At 44.7% G+C, this 20,207-nt stretch overlaps 1 protein-coding gene across 1 annotated transcript in view; it reads left to right on the forward strand.

Annotated features, from left to right (window-relative positions):
* Positions 1 to 20,207, forward strand: part of LOC144781186 (acetyl-coenzyme A synthetase 2-like, mitochondrial) — a 196,545-nt gene that overhangs the window by 117,745 nt on the left and 58,593 nt on the right. Inside the window, exons 6-8 of the mRNA XM_078659876.1 lie at positions 12,838 to 12,985; positions 14,554 to 14,691; positions 15,553 to 15,645. Coding sequence (XP_078516002.1) covers positions 12,838 to 12,985; positions 14,554 to 14,691; positions 15,553 to 15,645 — 379 coding nt within the window. The remainder of the gene's footprint in view (positions 1 to 12,837; positions 12,986 to 14,553; positions 14,692 to 15,552; positions 15,646 to 20,207) is intronic.

Below are 20,207 nucleotides of genomic sequence, written 5' to 3' on the forward strand. Positions count from 1 at the left end.
TTGTAAAGGTAGTTTCTGAAGATGTAATGGCAAGCTATGGAAAAGAATGCGTTGTAAAAACTGCGTTGTCAAGGCATGCATTGTAAATGTATGCATTGTAACATCATACATTCGAGGCCAGTGATACCAGTGTCAGCAGTAGTACCCTGTGCATGAACGTCCTGTTCTCTTTGCCTCTTCATAAGTACAGAAGAAAGAGAGCTCTGGAAAGCTCGCTTACATTGTGAAAGAACACATACAACGTCTGATTAAATAACATTGTCTGATATTTACACGGATGCCTCACATATAACATCTTTACTCCTCTCCAGCATCAGGACACTCGTAATAACATTTTATTTTTTGCTACTGCTCATGCAGTCGACAGTAAACAAAACTGTTGTGTATGTAGCTGCCTTAATAAAGCCGATTTTTTTTATCCTATGTATCTGGCACCCGGAAACAGAAAGCTACACACATTTTCTCCAGTTTATCCATCTGCTACTTCCATGACTCTGCCTCTGGGTAATAACTTGCACCCTTGAAACGGAGCTTTTCAAGAGGCCTTTCCATATGTTCAAACCAGAAAAAAATATTTCACTATTCATAGTTTTTAAACAGTTGTCAAAGATATTTTGGGTATCATGCACACGTTTACTCGGCTTTAGTACATCTCGCACGTTTGCATTTCAACACTGAGGCGAGGCAAGTTGCTGTGTTGCAGTCTTCCATATCAAATAAAGGCATTGTAGGAATTTAAAAGAAAGCCCAATTCTTTCAAGCAGTGCCATGTTAGCGTATGTAATCATGCATGTAGATTTGTCCAGCCCTAGGCTACTCCTGAAAGTTATTTTCTAAGTTGAGAACATAAGGTCATTCGACATCTGTGCTATCAAACCAGACCTACAAACAAGGCTGTGAGTGAGTATGAAAAAGTGCACTGTACAGCAGGACATGGTGAATATGGAAAAGGAGGGTATAGAAGGAGGACACACTAAGAATATGGAAAAGTGAGATTGTAGAGACAGGGAGAGGTGGGATAATATAGAAAAGTGGAACTATAATGCAGGCACGACGTGAAAACAGAAAAGTGAGACTACACCAGCAAGGCTACACTATGTAATGGTATTAGTAATTGTGGGATCAATTCTAATGGTAATCTTGACAACAATGTTTTGAGGCACAACACTATTTTAGGGCCTTGCCTTGGCACACCACCCACAGAAAATTAATATGTACCTGGTCTAAACCTAACATACCATGGTTTGCTTATTTCTAAATCATAGTGTGCTGCTTTGGGCGTCTTTCTATGCATTCCATCAGTAGTTAACCACAGCGAGTTGTCTGCATGTTTACCAAATCAGAGGGTGGCACTCCCAGATGGTCACCATATGCATTTCAATAATTCATTTAAGTATTGTGGGACAATCTACATAAAATAGAATCTGCTCATCGCAAGAGATATACGAATATGTGTTCCATTCAATGAAGTCTTCTTTCCATAGGCACATATCCCAGTCCCATGACCCACATGTTTCAGTACAACAACCCGCATGTGCTTGCACCATTGGTTTCCATGTCCGTCTTCTAATTAATGAATGAAAGGGCATTTGTATAGCGCACTGTCATCACTACACCGGGACAAATGCAGATTTAAGCTAGATTAAAAGCCATGTCTTTAGTTTCTTTCTGAACACGGATGTAACTGGAATGACCCAAAGTTCAGGAGCCAGTTTATTCCAGGCAGATGGCCCTAGAAAATAGGAGGATCTGCCTCCCGCACTAGCTCATAAGATCTAAGGAATTTTTGCCAAAAAAGCATTGGCAGATCGAAGACATTTGGAAGGAGCGTAGAAACTAATTTTTGCCCTAAGATATCTGGCTCCAGTCTAGTTAAAGGCCCTGTGAACCAAAACAAGGGTCTTAAACAGAAGTCTCTTTTTTTATAGGAAGTCAGTGCAAATCCCACAAATGAGCAGACCGAGTACCTCAAAGGCACTCCCAATGTTGGTGCACAGTTATTTCCCTAAAAATCCAGAAAAAAAGGGCCCTTTTTAAAATGACTGGGAATGTGATGTATTCCTATAGGTTCTGTATCGATCCCCCTATTCCTGACCCTATTCTGGTTAACAAACTAACAAGTTAACTAGCAGCCATCCCATGAGGCAGAAAACCCCCATGATGCAGGAACCGTTATCTGATAAAGCCACACTGCGGCACAGGAACGTGTTATCTGATTAGGTCATAACGCTTGCCATCTAATTAGACAAGCGATATTCCTCCAGCCCTGATAAGGCATACGGAGTTCTCAAAACAAATCAAACCTATGACAACCTGGGAAAAACCCTGCGGCCATTGTTTTGATTTCACCGAGAACTTCAGCAAAAGAATGTGCTAACGACCTGGTCGTATGACATCCTTATTGACGTATCTATGTCCATCCTTACGTCAATCTCGGCACCTTAAAGGTATAAATATTACCGATATTGCCCTATGCAAACACACGCGGTGGTGACGAGATCGGAGCAGCCAGACTTGCCGAAGCCCAGAGCAGAGCAGACCCCGCTGGCGCAGCCCCGCCTTCCTGACGCGCTGAGAACGAGAAGCTGTCTATTCTCCTGCCGAGAAATCCAGCTCCGGCGCTTCCGGGTAGCCCTCGCAGGCAGCCTGGAATATCGAGACGAGAGATACCATCCCTCATCCATCCTAGATTCCAGGTACAGAACTGAATAACCCCTCACAGAGAATTCTTTAGTCAGTCACTTGGCAAAACAAACTTAACTTAAACTGTAACTTTCTGTTCGAGGCATATGGGCTGCAGATGGTACATTTATGAATAGATCGCCATCTGGTGTTGGGCTCGGATGATTGCACTTTGTTTTTCTTCTGGAGAAGTCTTTTTCGTCATAGATGACTCCTCCTCTCGGTGTTAGTACGCATGGGCATCGACTCCATCCTTAGATTGTTTTTTTCCGCCATCGGGTTCGGATGAGGATCGAAGCGCTCCGGACCGACTTCAACAAAGGTTATAACCGGCGCGTATTCCTTTCCAAATCGACGGTATTGTTATCGAACGCGACTTCCCTCCATACCGACGCGGTTCGAAGGACTACGACTACGAGAAACTCGACGTAGTCCAGCCCGGGGTCCATGGAAAGGACTCCATTCAAAAAATGTCCAACGTGTGGTGCTAAGTTCCCACACAAGGACCTACACGAGGTGTGCAACCTCTGCTTGTCCCCTGAACACGAATCCAGGGACTGTGAGGCCTGTGCAGCGTTCTCTTCAAAATCGACGATTAGAAACCGTCGAGCCCGAAGACACGAGGTATCGAGAATGCAGTCACAAGCAATCCCGGAGCTGTTCGAGGACCAGCACCCAGAAGAGGAGGAAGAAGAGGCCGACGAGGCGGGGTCTGAAGTGGACGAGTCCGACGTCGAGGAAATCGACGTCCAACAAACCGTGAGTGACGACGTCCCTTTACCAAAGAACAGACCCCGCACGGTGTCGACCCCGCCCTCGAGCCCGGTCAGACAACCGAAAAAAGTTTCCAACGCCCCGCCTTCGAGCCCGGCAACGAAACAGAAACCGAAACACTCGGTCTCCCATCACGGTGGTTCCGATTCCGATAAACGGACCACATCGACACCGAAGCTCCAAGTCAAGGAAAGCTCGAAGTCGAAGCAGTCCATGTCGACACCGAAGCACGTTTCGGCATCGAAAACACCCTCGACACCGGGGACATCTTCGATACCGAAGAAATCGGATCCGAATAAAATCTCGGTACCGAAAATACAAATGGACATTCAAAAGAAAAAACACCTTTCGGACCCGAAAACTGCGGTACCGACACAGGAACACGGGACTGATCCTAAACAAAAGACTCTGTTTATTGACCCAAAGACTGGCAAGGTAGTCACAGAACTACCTAAAAAGAGGAAGAATGAACATTCGGACGACAAGACTCATCCGAAGAAGAGAACAATGGGGACGAATACAACTCCTCCCTCTTCTCCCAAACCTAGACACACATCATCTTCTCCTCTTCCTCACAATAGGCCAAATATTCCTCCCACACGACCATCTACACCTACAACAGATGTAGAGAGTGACACAGGGGAGGGGGAACACCCTGGGGATGATGAAGACACAATCCCAGAGGAGGCAGACCCATGGGAAGAGTATAATGTAGGGTCAGATAATAACGACCCTGAATTGTATCCCTCAAAACCTTCACCTCCTGATGACAATACTGGTTTTGCACAACTCATTAATAGAGCAGCAACATATCATAAGGTAGAACTACATGCAGAACCTCAAATAGAGGACTTCTTATTAGAAACACTACCTACTGCACAAAGAACATCAGGAACACTACCAATGCTTAAGGGCCTTCTCAGTCATACATCAGAGATATTCAAAGACCCAGTGAGGGCTAGGGTATTGAACCCAAGAATCGATAAAAAATATAGGGCAGCTCCAAAAGACCCAATATACATTAAAGGGCAAATTCCTCTAGACTCATTAGTGGTCACAAACGCTCGTAAGAGAGCAAACTCTTTATCTACAGGAGAAGCTCCACCTCCTGACAAAGAGTCTAAACTAATAGATGCCTCTGGCAAGAGAGTGGCATCTCAGGCGGCAAACAGCTGGCGCATAGCTAATACGCAAGCACTACTTGCAAGGCACGACAGAGCGCATTATGATGAGTTAGAAAAACTCATCACACATCTCCCTAAAGAACATCAAAAGAGGGCAGATCAACTCATACAAGAAGGGAAGTTAATTACTAACACTTCAATAAAGTGCGCCCTAGACGCGGCAGACACTGCAGCAAGGTCTACAAACACAAGCATTATGTTAAGGAGACATGCATGGCTCAGAGTATCAGGGTTCAAACAAGAAGTACAAACATCGTTACTGAACCAACCTTTTGATGGGAAAACACTTTTCGGCACAGGGACAGATGAGGCCCTAGAAAAGATGAAGAAGGATACCGAAACGGCTAAATCAATGGGAGCATTGCAACAGCCGACACAAAGAGGTTCCTTTCGTAGATCCACCTATAGAGGAGGATCCAAAAATACGGGTACAAGCCAGCAGCAAACCTCTTTTACACCTACATCACCCAGAGGTAATTCTAGAGGTGGATACAGGGGTAACAACAACAAGGGTAGAGGTCGCGGAAACAACAACAACCGCAACTCTCCAACCCCAAAACAGTGACTTCATACAGCTCCCCCCAGACCATATAACACCGGTCGGGGGACGCCTATCACAGTTCCTACCTGTCTGGGAAAACATCACATCAGACAGGTGGGTGAGACAAATTATCCAACATGGTTATTGCCTAGAACTCACAGCTACCCCACCAAACATCCCCCCCAAACAGCGTCCAATGAAACAAGATCACCTGACACTGTTAAAACAAGAAGTACTATCCCTGCTAGAAAAGCATGCCATAGAGAAAGTTCCACAGCACCAACAAGGAACGGGAGTATACTCCCTATACTTCCTAATTCCCAAAAAGGACGGGTCTCTAAGGCCAATACTGGACCTAAGACCTCTCAACGCATACATAAATTCGGAACATTTCCACATGGTCACGCTCCAACAAGTACTGCCTTTACTGAAGAAAGGGGACTTTCTTTCTACACTGGATCTAAAAGACGCTTACTTTCATATCCCGATTCACAAAGCCCACAGAAAATACCTCAGGTTTGTGGTAGAAGGACAACATTATCAGTTCAAAGTCCTTCCGTTTGGTGTCACAACGGCACCAAGGGTGTTCACAAAATGCCTGGCAGTGGTGGCAGCTCACCTAAGAAGACAACAAATTCATGTCTTCCCATACTTGGACGACTGGCTAATAAAGGCCAGGTCACAAGAGGAATGTCTTCAAAACACACAAAAGACAATTCAGCTACTACACCAGCTAGGGTTCACGGTGAACTACACAGTCACACCTACAACCAAACAAGGTTCAACAATATCTGGGGGCTACTATAGACACAGAAAAAGCCAAAGTGTACCCCAACCCAGTCAGGATCCAAACAATGCTTACAGTCATTCAAAGATTTCAGCCACAACACTCACTACCAGCAAGAGTGTTCATGCAGCTATTAGGGATGATGTCATCCTGCATACTGCTAATACCATATGCCAAACTACAAATGCGTCCGCTACAAGAATGCTTAGCGACACAGTGGAATCAGGCTCAAGGGCAGATTACAGATCTGGTGTTGGTAGACGACCGCACACACCGCTCTCTGAAGTGGTGGAACATAACAAACATTGCCAAGGGGCGGTCGTTCCTAGAACCAATTCCACAGGTGACAATAACAGCGGACGCATCGCTCACCGGATGGGGAGCACATATGGACAAATACACAGTACAAGGAAGGTGGAGTGTGCAGGAAAGAAGACTGCACATCAATCATCTAGAACTACTAGCAGTGTTTCTAGCATTGAAAGCCTTCCAAATACATGTTACCAACAAAGCAGTCCTGATCAGAACAGACAACATGACAGCAATGTATTATATTCAAAAACAGGGGGGGACGCACTCTCTCCAACTATCCAGACTAGCACAGGAAATTTGGAGATGGGCCATTCCTCAAAACGTCTATCTGTTAGCCGAACACCTACCAGGAGTCCAAAACCAGATAGCAGACATCTTAAGCAGACAGTCGGAACAAATACACGAATGGGAACTGCACCACCAAATACTGCAGCCATTCTTCCAAAGATGGGGACAACCAGAGATAGACCTCTTTGCCACTCATCAGAACGCAAAATGCCAAAGCTTCGCGTCCAGGTATCCACATCACCTGTCGCAGGGCAATGCGTTATGGATAAATTGGTCCAACAAATTTGCATACGCTTTTCCCCCTCTCCCACTAATCCCATTAGTGGTCAGGAAGCTGCAACAACATTCAATGACCATGATACTAGTAGCACCCACGTGGGCAAGACAGCCGTGGTTCACCACGCTCCTGCAACTCTCACAAGTGCCACATCAAAAGCTACGAATTCTACCCATGCACCTTACACAGAACCATGGAGAAATAATGCACCCAGACCCAACTCAATTGAACTTAGCGATCTGGCTCCTGAAATCCTAGAATTTGGGTACTTAGATCTACCCCCAAATTGCATGGAGATAATTAAACAAGCGAGACGTCCAACCACCAGAGCATGCTATGCAGCTAAGTGGAAGAGGTTTGCTATACACTGTACTAATAACAATATCAACCCTCTGGACGTGTCAACAAAAGAGATTATTTGCTACTTATTACACTTACAGCAATGTAATCTAGCGTACACATCTATCAGAGTACATCTAGCAGCTATAGCAGCGTACCTACAAAACAGGCAACACATATCACTGTTCAGAGTACCAGCGATAAAAGCATTCATGGAAGGCCTTAAAAGAGTCATTCCACCAAGATTACCACCTTCCCCAGTCTGGAACCTCAACGTAGTACTCACCAGACTAATGGGGCCACCCTTCGAACCTATGCATAGGTGCGAAATACAATTCCTTACATGGAAGGTGGCTTTCCTTATAGCCATTACCTCACTCAGGAGAGTAAGTGAATTACAGGCATTGACGATACAAGAACCATTCCTACAGTTACACCAGAATAAAGTGGTTCTTAGAACAAACCCAAAGTTCTTGCCTAAAGTAATTTCAGCATTCCACATCAATCAGCCAGTGGAATTACCAGTCTTCTTTCCAAAGCCACAGACGGTGGCAGAAAGGGCTCTACATACACTAGATGTCAAAAGAGCCAGTTTGTACTACATAGAAAGAACACAAAACTTCAGGAAAACTAAACAACTATTTGTAGCATTTTCCCCAACACATAAGGGCAATCCTATCTCTAAAGCAGGCATCGCTAGATGGATTGTAAGATGTATACAAATATGTTACATTAAAGCAAAGAGAACATTAACTGTTCCTCCTAGAGCTCATTCTACACGAAAACTAGGAGCATCTATGGCATTCTTAGGGAACATTCCCCTAGATGACATATGTAGAGCAGCAACTTGGTCTACACCACATACATTCACAAAGCACTACTGTGTTGATGTACAGGCTGCACAACAAGCCAGAGTGGGCCAGGCTGTATTAAAAACTCTATTTCAAACAGTTGCGACAGACACTGGTGACCACCGCTAGGGAGGTAACTGCTTTACAATCTATTCATAAATGTACCATCTGCAGCCCATATGCCTCGAACGGAATATGCTACTTACCAGTATGCATCTGTTCTTGGCATAGAGGGCTGCAGAGTGGTACATGCCCTCCCTGCCTCCCCGGAAACCTGTGTCTGTCCCAACATTATCTTATTTAGATACACTTACATGGGCATATCTTTATGTACTATACTACACTACTCCATCTAACCCTACTATGGCAAAACAATCTAAGGATGGAGTCGATGCCCATGCGCACTAACACCGAGAGGAGGAGTCATCTATGACGAAAAAGACTTCTCCAGAAGAAAAACAAAGTGCAATCATCCGAGCCCAACACCAGATGGCGATCTATTCATAAATGTACCACTCTGCAGCCCTCTATGCCAAGAACAGATGCATACTGGTAAGTAGCATATTCCATTCCCGCCCACGCATTAGACTTAGGTCAGGTACACGGGGTAGGCGTAGTTAGAAACACCAGTTGAGTACGAGTAGTCAAATGTATATGTGTATGTAATATATCTTATTCATTTTAAACCTTCATATGGCTTAGAAACCATATCAATGTTTTTACAGTATTATTTTATACTTCTGCTTTTAATGTATGCACTTTACTTAACCATAAGTATTGCAATAATATCGATCCATTTCTCTTGTATGAGAAAAGAGACTGATCAATAAATAACATCTTTTATTGAACACGCCCGTCTCTTCCTTTTCTCTACAGTCTGATGAGACTAAGAATGCACGTACTGACTGAGTAAAATAAATTGCCTTTTGTTCACACGACTCTCGAGATACACTCTTGATTAGGGGAGAGCAAAGTTGTCATGTTCTATGGTTGTCAGAAACTAAATCCCTTCTTGTCTATCCAGGGAGGTTCAACTCCTCCTTGCCTATTCGAGAAAGTTTCGAGTGAACTCTGAGCTAGCTGGCAAACCCAAAACTTTAAGTCTAATATCGACAGTAGTAGACCTAGTTAACGTCTGGTCTAGGCCTATACTATTGAAGGTATTATTCCAATGCGCAGAGCCTATTGGGATAATAGGAACTACACTACAGGATGTTCTCGCGGTTATAGGTGTCAGCAGGCAGTGTCTTTGTTCTGCTTCCAAAATGATCCCTCCTGGGCAAGTCTTGTATGACTCTAGAGATGGATTGGGTCAGACCACTTCAAATGGGGAGAGGATGTAGCTTTACGGCTAGAGCGGTCGACCTTGAAGCTGGGGAACTGGGTTCGAGTCTCTGCAACGACTCTCAACATCCTGGAATTCTGGGCAAATCACTGAATCTCCCTATGCCTAACAAAAAAGAATATGTCTGTGTAACAAAAGTGGTGCTCATGTAAAGCGCTCTGATACCCGATATCTTAGGGTCTAGTTCGCGCTGTATAAAACTCTACAACAAAAAAAAGATGGCGAAGATGCTTCCTATGGTCTTTGCGCATGCACCTTAGCACCACTAGACTGGAATTATTGGAGCGTTTTTTCACGAAATAGACCCATCAACAGGAAGTACTTGGTGGACTCATCACAAAAAATACCTACATTCTATTTCGTATTCTTCTGTTGTATGGTGAAGCATCCTGTGGTGTCCTGTTTACAGGTTACCGCATGATGTGATGCAGTGTCAGGGTCCCAAGGGTTCCCTGGAGAGTCTTTGAATCAGAAGGAGCAGGGCTGATCATCTAAGTAAACCTTCTCCTGATGGGGTCATTCATGTGCCTATCTACCTTGCAATAAACCCTCTCCTAATATAACTATGCACTTTTGTATGTTTACATGCTATTCAGCATCTCAACAATGGCGACGTGGATGGGATTATGAATAGTCTGTCATAGCGACGTAGCTGTATTGTGTGTTCTACCATTTACTCATGCTCGTCTGGCCAATGTGTGTGGTTTTGTCGTGGTTATAATAGCAGCATGTTTTGTGCAGTGTACTGCTTGTGAGGTTACCCAATGATGTATTGGAATGTCATGGTTATGAGGGTTCCTTGGAGGGCTGTTAAGCCAGAAGAACAGGGCTGACCATCTACATATGCTTCTGGTGGGGTCAGGTATGTATCTATTTAGCTTACAATACACCCTCTTCTAACCTACTAATGTTGTCTGCATATGTCTAAATGTCACGTTCATCACAATACATCCTTTTGGAGCACTGCAGTACATTCATCCATTTTATGCAAATGGCCTTAGCCATCTTCCTATGGACAGGGTGGCTGGCATGGCTCGTGGGCGGGCACGGGGGCGCGTGGGGGCAGCGGGGAGGGGTGCAGGGGTGTCACTTGGGGGTGTCACACAGAGGGATGGGGAGGATGAAAATAAAAAAAACTTACCTTGAGGCTGGGTCCCGCGTCTTCTCGGCTTCTGCTCTCTGGCTTTCGGCAGAAACAGGAAGCAGGTAGCCAGACTCCCTCCCCATAGCCAATCGCAATGCAGTGTTGTGATTGTTCTGAGCGCTGTGACACGGCTCTCAGCCAGGGGCTGGTGGGGTGGGCATGTTCTCCATGCAGGCTGTATTGCCACCTGCATGGAGAACAGGGAAGTGTGAATGACTGGTTTGGACGGCCGAAAGGGCCGACCAAATAGTCACTGCGCACTTAAGAGTGGGCAAACCACTCCTTCCCTGTACCCAAAGCAGAGCAGCACCACCCACCCACCCGCAACGCAAACAGACACGAACCATAAAATTATAATAACTGAGTTATTATCATTTTATATTTCTAAAATTGGCACTGCTGTGAAGCAGTAGCAGACGCTTCTCCGCCACAGCGGAAGACCCATTGCTGCCTATGGAAGGTGAATATTTGGTTAATCCAGCAAATGCACGTGTTGCTGGGGTTGGAAGTGATACTGCTGGAGGTTCGGCATCACTCCCTAACAGCAAGACTCAATGCCACTCTGGCTGTTGCCTTCTGCTGCTGTAGACGCTCTACTTCCCCCGCTCCTATGCCATGTTATTGCCAATGTTAACCCTCCTTCTATTGCTATCTACCCAGCCCCCTTGTTGTCCCAGTGTCCTCTGTGAAGTGTGCAGCCTCTGCCTGCAACATTGTGGTGGGGCAGGTTGCTGTGGGCTGGGAGATGCATCTTCGTGGTACACCTGCTGCCGCTGTTGCCTCCGCGCCCCTAGAGGGCTGCCTTTGATAAATGACCGGTTGTCTCTGGAGCCGCCTGCACATCTGCTCATGTGTGTTGGTAAATTAAGAGGCCATCTTGAAATTGATGCACGCAAGATGCAGTATTTCATTAACAGCAAAGCACGTGACTCAGATTGTTATGAGGAGATAAATTTCAGGATAAGGACATTGCCAAGGTCTTTGGTTGCCGAGTTGAGCTATTTTTAGAAAGAAGAAATATGTAGATTCGATTTGGCAAATCATTTGAAAGAAATGTTAGTAAAGCGAACCCTAAAGGGTTGTAATAGATACCAGCAGATACAATTATTACTAATGCTATCAGGAGTCGACCTACTGTTTTGTAATGAGAGAAAGTAGGTCGTACTAGTGGATAGAGATGAGGTCCAAGCAGACCTGGTAATGATGCGCAGAGCTACCACATGGCCCGCAAGTGATAGCACTGGAGTTAATTGATGCTGGGATCCATGGTGTGGCTCTCCTAGGGGTGATGAAGCACAGGCATGGCCCTCGCCTTTCTTTCGCTGCAGGAGGCCGGCTGGCAGCGATCTCCAGCCGTGAACTTCATGTACTGCTCCTAGACCCTGTGCTAATCAGGCCTTGGGTCACTCACTACACGTCAGAAATTGCCAAAGCCCTTGCTGACTTGCAATAGTTCCAGGCTCAAAACAGGCAGCAGCAGCCAGCCACAGAGTCCCAGTAGCTAGAGTCAAGTTCTGCAGGATTTGGCTGAAGGTGCATAAGGTGGAGAGCTTGGATTAATAGTCACCTGCCCCTCATGCACACAATGTATGCCTCAACCATGCAGAGTCATTGTAGTCTTCTCCATTCATCTGATGTCAGAGGATCGCTTCCTTGGTCCTCTTGATGGATTAACACTTAGTAGACTTTTGGCGTCAGACATCAGAGCACAACTACGACCACAGAGCGAGGCAGAAGGGGAGGATAAGATGTTAATAACATGAAATGGTGAATAAACCACAGAGGATTTTCAGACGTGGTTTGATTGGAAGGGCCAACATGTAATTGTTGGGTCCTTTCATAGTTATTTATTATTACCTGAAATAAAAACCCAGGTGAAAATTACAAGTGTGGGGAGAGTGAAAACATCATCTACTTTGGGGGAAAGAAGGGGGTGTGCAAACATGCACATAAGTGCACTGCTGTCTACCCTTGGGGTCTATTGATGAGATATGTAGGATGAAGGTGGGGAGGCGGGACTATAACGGGCAGCATCTCTCGTCTTGTCTATGATGGCTTAATGGGGGCACTTGGCAGGTACATTAAGGGTCTCTGGGCTGTGTAACAACTTTTGTGAGCTACATGGGGGACTGTGGAAAGTTCTATTGGTAGCTTTGTATTACCCTTGTTGTATAGGTATGTATTCTTGCTGAATAGCAGAGTCACTGCTAAAATAGCTAAATACAATAAAAATAAAAAAAGATCTCAAATTGTGTGTTCACCTACAGATTGTAAAATTAAATAATACTGTGTATCTTCTTTTGTCGCCCATAGTACGTCTTCGATTACCACGATGGAGATGTGTTTGGTTGTGTTGCAGACATCGGCTGGATCACTGGACATAGCTACATAGTCTATGGTCCTCTCTGCAATGGTGCCACCACAGTGCTTTTTGAGAGCATCCCAGTGTACCCCAACCCTGGTAAGGCGAAGCTTAAACTGTAAAGCTAGCACTCATCTGTGCAGCACATTACATAGGCTGGCCAGGCATCCCACATTTGCCAGGACAGTCCCTGTTTTTCACCATCTGTCCTGGGAGCTTCCAGTAAATTTAACGTATGTACCAGATTTCGGAGAGGGTCGACTAATTCAGTGGGTGGCAATTTTTATGTATTATAGTGCTGGATTAATTAGCAACTTTAATCACAAAGCACTTTAAATAACAGATGAAACTGTGCCACTAGTGTCTGTGTTTTCTTTTTTGGTAAGCACTGTCAGTTAAGCCAATCTATGCTCCTCTTTCGAGTAAAATTGTAGTCCTACTTCTCTTTAGAATACCCCGTTTGTGGTTTTCAGTATCTGGTCACCCTAACAATAAGGCATGAGTAAGCCATGACAGCTAGCATATACAGAAAAAGAACTGCTTTATCTTACCACAATTAACACAACTTCTTAGGTATCATGGTAACCAAGAGACCAAAACAAGCAAAATAAATACCATTATACACGCTGAAGACTTTTCCTCTCCCAACGTGACATAAGTTATAACCCTGCTAAGGCAGCTGGTAAAATATAGCAATTCCCATCGATGCTTGGAGATTTTCTGCTTTCACTGGGGTTAAAATTACAATATCACTAGAACCCAACTATGCCTGGCTTATGACCCCTAAATAATGCAAAACCGGCCGTGGGCTACTTGTATTCCAAATTCAAGGAGGAGCTTGCCTGGCAGTTCGGACTGGACTGTTCCCATTGGAGCAGGGTTGAGACTGATTTGCATATGGCTGGATCCAAACTGAGGTTTCCTGGTTTGCAAATTAACGATGGACTGGGATGCAGCCCGAGTAATTACCAGTAGCTAAGATTAATTCAAGCATTCCCTCCATCATTTTTTGTACACTTTAGTGTGCCGCCCTAAGTGGGACGGGTGAGCCCAGACGTGGCTCCCCTGCACACTGTGTCTCTGGAACCAAGCTATACCTGGCTGATAACCCCTATAGTGCGAAACCAGTACTGGGTTGCTTGTGTTCCAGTTCAGGAAGAATCTGGTCTGGCAGTTCGGGCTGGACTGTTCCCATTGGAGCAGGGTCAAGACTGATTTGCATGTCACTAGGTCCAAACTGAGGTGGCATGGTGTACAAAATAACGATGAACAGGGATTCAGCCCCATGTAATTACCAGTGGCAGAGAGCATATCCTCCATCTCTTTTTTTGTATACTTTGATGCAGGACAAGTCCACTTCAACTTTGCAGCAGAATGTGCTTTCACCCGCTGTCATTGCCTTTAGTCTTCCACTGTGAATTCTTGGTATTGTGCTGAGAGTCTTAATATCTCAGGTAAGGAATTAACAGGTTCCCTGTAGGTATCCGTCAAGGTGAACAACAAATCCTATTAGGCAATATATCACGTAACCTTTTATCTGCAAAGCTACTAATTCTATTGACATTTCAGTTAAGTCCTCCGCAGCTGTAATCTATTAGAAACAATTAGTTACTGTGACACATGTTTGCAGTTGGCCTAGCAGTGACTTGTTCAGTTTCATCTTTCAGGGAGATACTGGGAAACCGTGGAGCGTTTAGGAATCAACCAGTTCTATGCAGCGCCAACAGCCATCCGCTGGCTGCTGAAGTACGGAGATGAATGGGTGAAGAAACACGACAGATCATCCATCAAAACCCTCGGCTCAGGTATGTTACGTAGAGATCAAACTTACCATTTAAGGTGCATTCTGTGGTTGTCATCCTTCAAACCTCTTAGCTTGGGTGTGTGCTATGTAGAGATCAGAAATTGTTCACTTAGCTTGGGTGTGCCATGAAAAGATCGGCAATTGATCACCTGGTTAGAGGTGCTTTATGAGGCCCCGTGCGCGAGTACATTATGGGGAAATCAGTTATTATTCTCATTGTTTCAGACACATTATGGGAAGATCATCACATCAAACCCTCAGGTATGGAATTGAGAGGTCAGATATCAAACACATAGTTTCAGGTGCATTGGGGGAAGTCATCCATCAAAATAATTCCTCGTTACATGATGACAAAAGCAGCCTTTAAATCATTGTTTTAGATGCATTATGGGAAATTCACTCATCAACGTCCCTGGCGTGAGTGGGTTATAGAAAGGTCAGCCATCAAGAACCGTGCTTTGGATGCATTATGGGAAGACCATTCATCAAACTCCATGAAACCCTTGTTTGATCCTTCAAAAACCCCTACCCCAGTAAATGATAGTATGTTCACCTAACAAACCCATTGTTTAAGACGTGACATGGGAAGGTGAGTCACTGAATCGCTGGGTACGTGTATTTTCTTGACAGCTTATCACGAAAAGTTGATAGACAATGACCATTCTAGGTAGCATCGGATACCACATTTGACAAACTGTGTTTATGTACACTCGATAGTCAGCAACCTAAAGCATTGTTCAGGTTCACTTCAGATAGGTTCACAGCCTAACTCTTGGGTAATGTAGCATTTCACTCTGTTCTCAGTTGGCTACAATAGACCGAGTTCTTCATTAAAAAACAAACTTCCAACTTCCCCTTGCAGTTGGCGAACCCATCAACACAGAGGCCTGGGAGTGGTATTTTCGAGTGGTCGGTGAGAGCCGCTGTCCCATCGTGGATACTTGGTGGCAAACAGGTAAGAATCTGGAAGAATTTTGAAAAGCGAGCAGACAGGGGCATAGCTTGGTCTGTAAAACCGGAGCAGTGTGAGCTTCAGATTTCCCAACAAGCATGCTGGCATATCTTGTTAACATACATGATATGAGAAGCAGGACATAAGGGTGGTGTGGGCGGTGTTTAAAGGGCAGTGGAAATGGAGAGCAGTGCGGATTGTTAGTGGTACATAAAACAAAATAATTTGTAAAATAACAAAACATTTTAAAGAACTTCCAAGGAGAGAGGACAGAGAGAGTGTGTGTGTGTGTGTGTGTGTGTGTGTGTGTGTGTGTGTGTGTGTGTGTGTTTTAGTCTGTGTGCATGTAAAAATCGTAGGTGAAATCAGCCAGACACCACCATACCCGACGGAAAGCAACTGTTCCCAACAATTTACTACAGATTTTTTTTTTGCGGAGGGTGTAACACCCCAAACACCCACCGTGAAGCTACGCTCCTGGGAGCAGAAGCAAGTGTAGGAGATGGTAAGGGACAAGAGGCATGCTTGCGGACATGGTGAGAAGGCACATCTCTGTGGGCATGGGCAGAGTATCGGTCAGGATATGACTGACTCATTGGTTCTGAGCCAACACCCTACCCTCTCCTGTTAAGTTGCCTTATTACCACACCGCGAGACATACAAGCTTAACTGAAAAATACATCTTCTGCTGGAAGAAATTGCAAAGTAAACAACATAAACAATTGGCCATAGGGCAGACACTGTTATAAATACTGAGCCCAAAGACCATTGGAGATCAACCGTTTTCTGGAATAATAGCAAACAATTACAATACCCGCTGAATTGGCTTTTGTATTGTGAGCAGTGTTCTTAAGTTTCAGTTAGGCACGCACAACAGAGCCCACATGGACATCAGCCATGCTAGAAAGACAAACCGTAACACACACACTCACACTTTACAGGCAGCACCAGTGTGCGCGTCACCCCAGTAGAGAGAACGGGTACCACACTGGTATCACAGATATCACATTGGCATAGGTAGTACCCCTTTCCCCTGGACACAAACTGGAATAGAGCCAGCAACTGCAGTGCACCCCATCTGCCACTCACACGCGCACACACAACAGGTACCATACTGCCTTGGGCAGTGCAAGCTGTGGACACACATACTTAGGCCAGTGGCTGAAGTAGGGGGAGGGGTAGGGGAACTGTGGGCGGAGAATCGGAGGGTAGGAATAACCTGTGGATTGGGTCAGCGGGCAGAGTCAGAGGTGTGGCAGAAAGAGCAAAATATTCAAATTTGTAGTATTTGTTTCCAATTTCACTAACCGGTTACAGCTTATTACGTTATTTAATTTAACCAATGGATACACATGTTTATTTATGGTTTAAAATGAGTTGTTGATGTAAAAATACATTTACAAAGTGGGATATGTTTCCAATCACAGACTGTCCCAAATATCGTTAAAAGTGGAATCAGAAGCCATTGTCTCCCAGCCATGGAGTTTCTGTCATCAGCACTTCTCCCTTTTCCACAAGAGCAGTTCAAACATGAATGGCAAAATATCCTAGTTTGCAAATTTTTTCCACATAATTATGGCTCTGCCATATTTGCCACATAATACATCATCTGCTGCATTAACTGAAGATTTCAACTAATACATTGTTTATAGTTCAAACGGATCAAAAGTTACCAAAAAATGTGACTTGTGCTGCTGTGAAGTGGAGGGCCATTTGCAAAGGTTGACTGGTCACCTTTCCCACTGCTGCAGTTGTATGTTCCACTGGTACTAATAAGGACAAATCTTTGCAGAGAATGTTAGCATGTGTAAAAATGTAAAAATAATAACGTTTCCGGTAATTTACAGCACCACTAAAACCAGTGTAGGGTGTCAGAGCACTTTACATCACACATATTACACAGAGACAATCAATCATACTTGTGTAAATCACTGTATAGAAAATGTTACATAAGACAAAGGACTACAAGGGGTAGGAGTCACATGACAACTATACTAGTAGGCAGCATAGTTTAATAGTGATCGGTCTGGAGAAACACAAACTCAGAATTTAAAATGTAATACCATGGTTGGGGGTTCTCTTTAATAATCAGAATTGATTTCTACCCAAACGAACCCTTTTTTGTAACATTAGGATAATCAAAGACTGGGGAACAAACCATAACTCCCTAATTTATACCTTGCAGTTTGCATGCAGCTTTTACATGACAGTTAATAGCTCACTGTTCTATTTTAGGATTTTAACTTATTAACTGCAAGTAGCAATAGGGTCTCTCTGACATAAGCAGTAACCCACTGACTTATTTATATTATGTGCACTTTGTGATCTGTATGGTACATGTTCTTTGCAGCAAGCACATTAACCATCTGCACTTCCTTTCCATGCGTCAAAACTTCCACTAGACAAAACTCCATCTCTCTCTACTAAGAACATTAACGACTGTAGTTATCATGACATTTTTATTGTTGCCGAAAATTGTTGGAGGCCTGGAAGGAGGCAGCAAGTGCTTTTATAACCATATTATTATTATTATATTATATTATTAACAAGCCGGCCACGCATACTCACATCTCTGTCCCCTTTCCCGCACGGTAATTGGTTAACAGCACCGCACTTTGCGGGTCCTGCGCCCACGTCTCGTTGGCTGCCATTTCTGGTTGGGGATAGACAGTGTGCACGCTCTAGTCCTCTCTCTAGGAGGCGAGCAGTGCATAAATACAGCCATGCTCACGCGCAGCGGTGACGCGCAGTGGGGACGCCTGATTGACGCCGGAGTTACGCCAGAGTTCAGCCCGTCTGCACCCGTCCGCGCTGAGGGCGGGCTGCAGGACGGGCTGTCCCTTGCTTCCATGTCCTCAGGTATGTTACGTCTGGTTGGACGCGTACAGTATACTTCTACAGCATTACGTTTATTGCGATCCTCCATCCCCACCACTTGTACTTTATGCATTCTACCTCATCATTATTTTAGATGTGCTGGCTGTGGCTTTTCCACTGGCAAAATGCAGCTTTCTAAGACGCAACAAAACATAAAGCATTATAGGGGAAAAAGGAAGCCTACTAAGGACCGTACTCCATCCCCTTCTCCGCTCCGTTTTTGGAGCTTAAATTGTAGATCGCTTCCTAAGAATAAACTAAACATCTTCGATTTCATAACTGACGAATCTCCTGACGCTCTGTTCCTGACCGAGACCTGGCTCCATGCCAGCTCGGGTCCGGACATTGCTGCAGCCATTCCTTCCAACTATGTTGTGCTGCATCAGGATAGACCCTCCGGGAAAGGTGGTGGAATTGCAATCATTTTTAAATCCATCTATCAATGCAAACTGGAACTATTACATCTTCCAGGTAGTGAGGCAGCTTTATTTAAACTTATGATTAATCCTCGATTGACGCTTTCTGGCCTGCTAATTTACCGGCCGCCCGGAAATGCTGCTTCTTGGATTTCCTCACTTGTTGATTGCCTATCAGCAACAGTCTTGAAATCGAATAATTTCACTATTCTTGGTGATTTAAACATCCATTTAGAAGATGTTAATAATCCCCTTAATAAATCTTTTCTTTCGGATCTTGAGGTGTTCAATCTCAAACTTTGTAATTCTGGGGCTACTCATCGTGCTGGACACCTCTTGGACCCAATTATTTCAACTCTTTCGTTCGATTGTACTCAATCGGCGCGTCCACTTGTTTGGTCTGATCACTATGCGATCCACTTTGTGCTACCACCTGGTCTTTTTTCGGCCACTGTTTATGCGGAGGAAATTAAATCATCCTACCGCTGGGACAAGTTCGATATGGCTGCTTTTAATCAGCGTTTGACTGAGACAATCCCGTCTTATGCCAATACAGAGCGGGATTTGAACATCCCCATTTCCTGCTGGCTGACAGATGCAGTGACTGCTCTTGCCCCTCGCTCTAGTATCAAATGCAGATCCCTGCGTCCCCCAGCCCCTTGGTTCTCTGACGAGCTGAAAATCCAACGTGCTAATTGCAAAGCCCTGGAGAGGAAGTGGAGGATGTCATATTCCGCCCCTTCTAAAGTGAATTATAAAGAAGAGTTGAAGCTCTATCATTCAAATTGTAAACATGCTAAGGCCTCCTATATTGCCTCTATTATTACTCTAGCGCAGGATTGTCCTCGGACTCTTTTTGCCACGGTAAAGAAACTCACAAGAGCTGATACTACCCCTGTGTTGCCGGCTCTAGATGGTATACAATGCAATGCCATTGCTGACTTCTTTATATCTAAGGTCGAGGGCATTCATCAATCTCTGGCCTCCCTTCCACCACCAACTGATCCCTCTCAACCTGGCCTCTCCTGTAATATTTCCTTTTCTCCCACTGAATTCATTTACAACTGGCTGCCATTTGATGATTCTTCCTTCCTGTCCTGTTTAAACAGCATTAGGTCAGGTTCTCCACGGGACCCAGTCCCTATGAAGATATTAAAACAACTTGACCTTGAACCACGGAGATTCCTAAAGAGGTTACTAAATATCTCTCTCATCGAATCTCGGGTGGCACAGGAATGGAAACATGCCATGGTCGTTCCTTTGCTCAAAAAA

Source organism: Lissotriton helveticus, chromosome 9 (genome assembly GCF_964261635.1).
Source record: "Lissotriton helveticus chromosome 9, aLisHel1.1, whole genome shotgun sequence".
Taxonomy (NCBI): domain Eukaryota; kingdom Metazoa; phylum Chordata; class Amphibia; order Caudata; family Salamandridae; genus Lissotriton; species Lissotriton helveticus.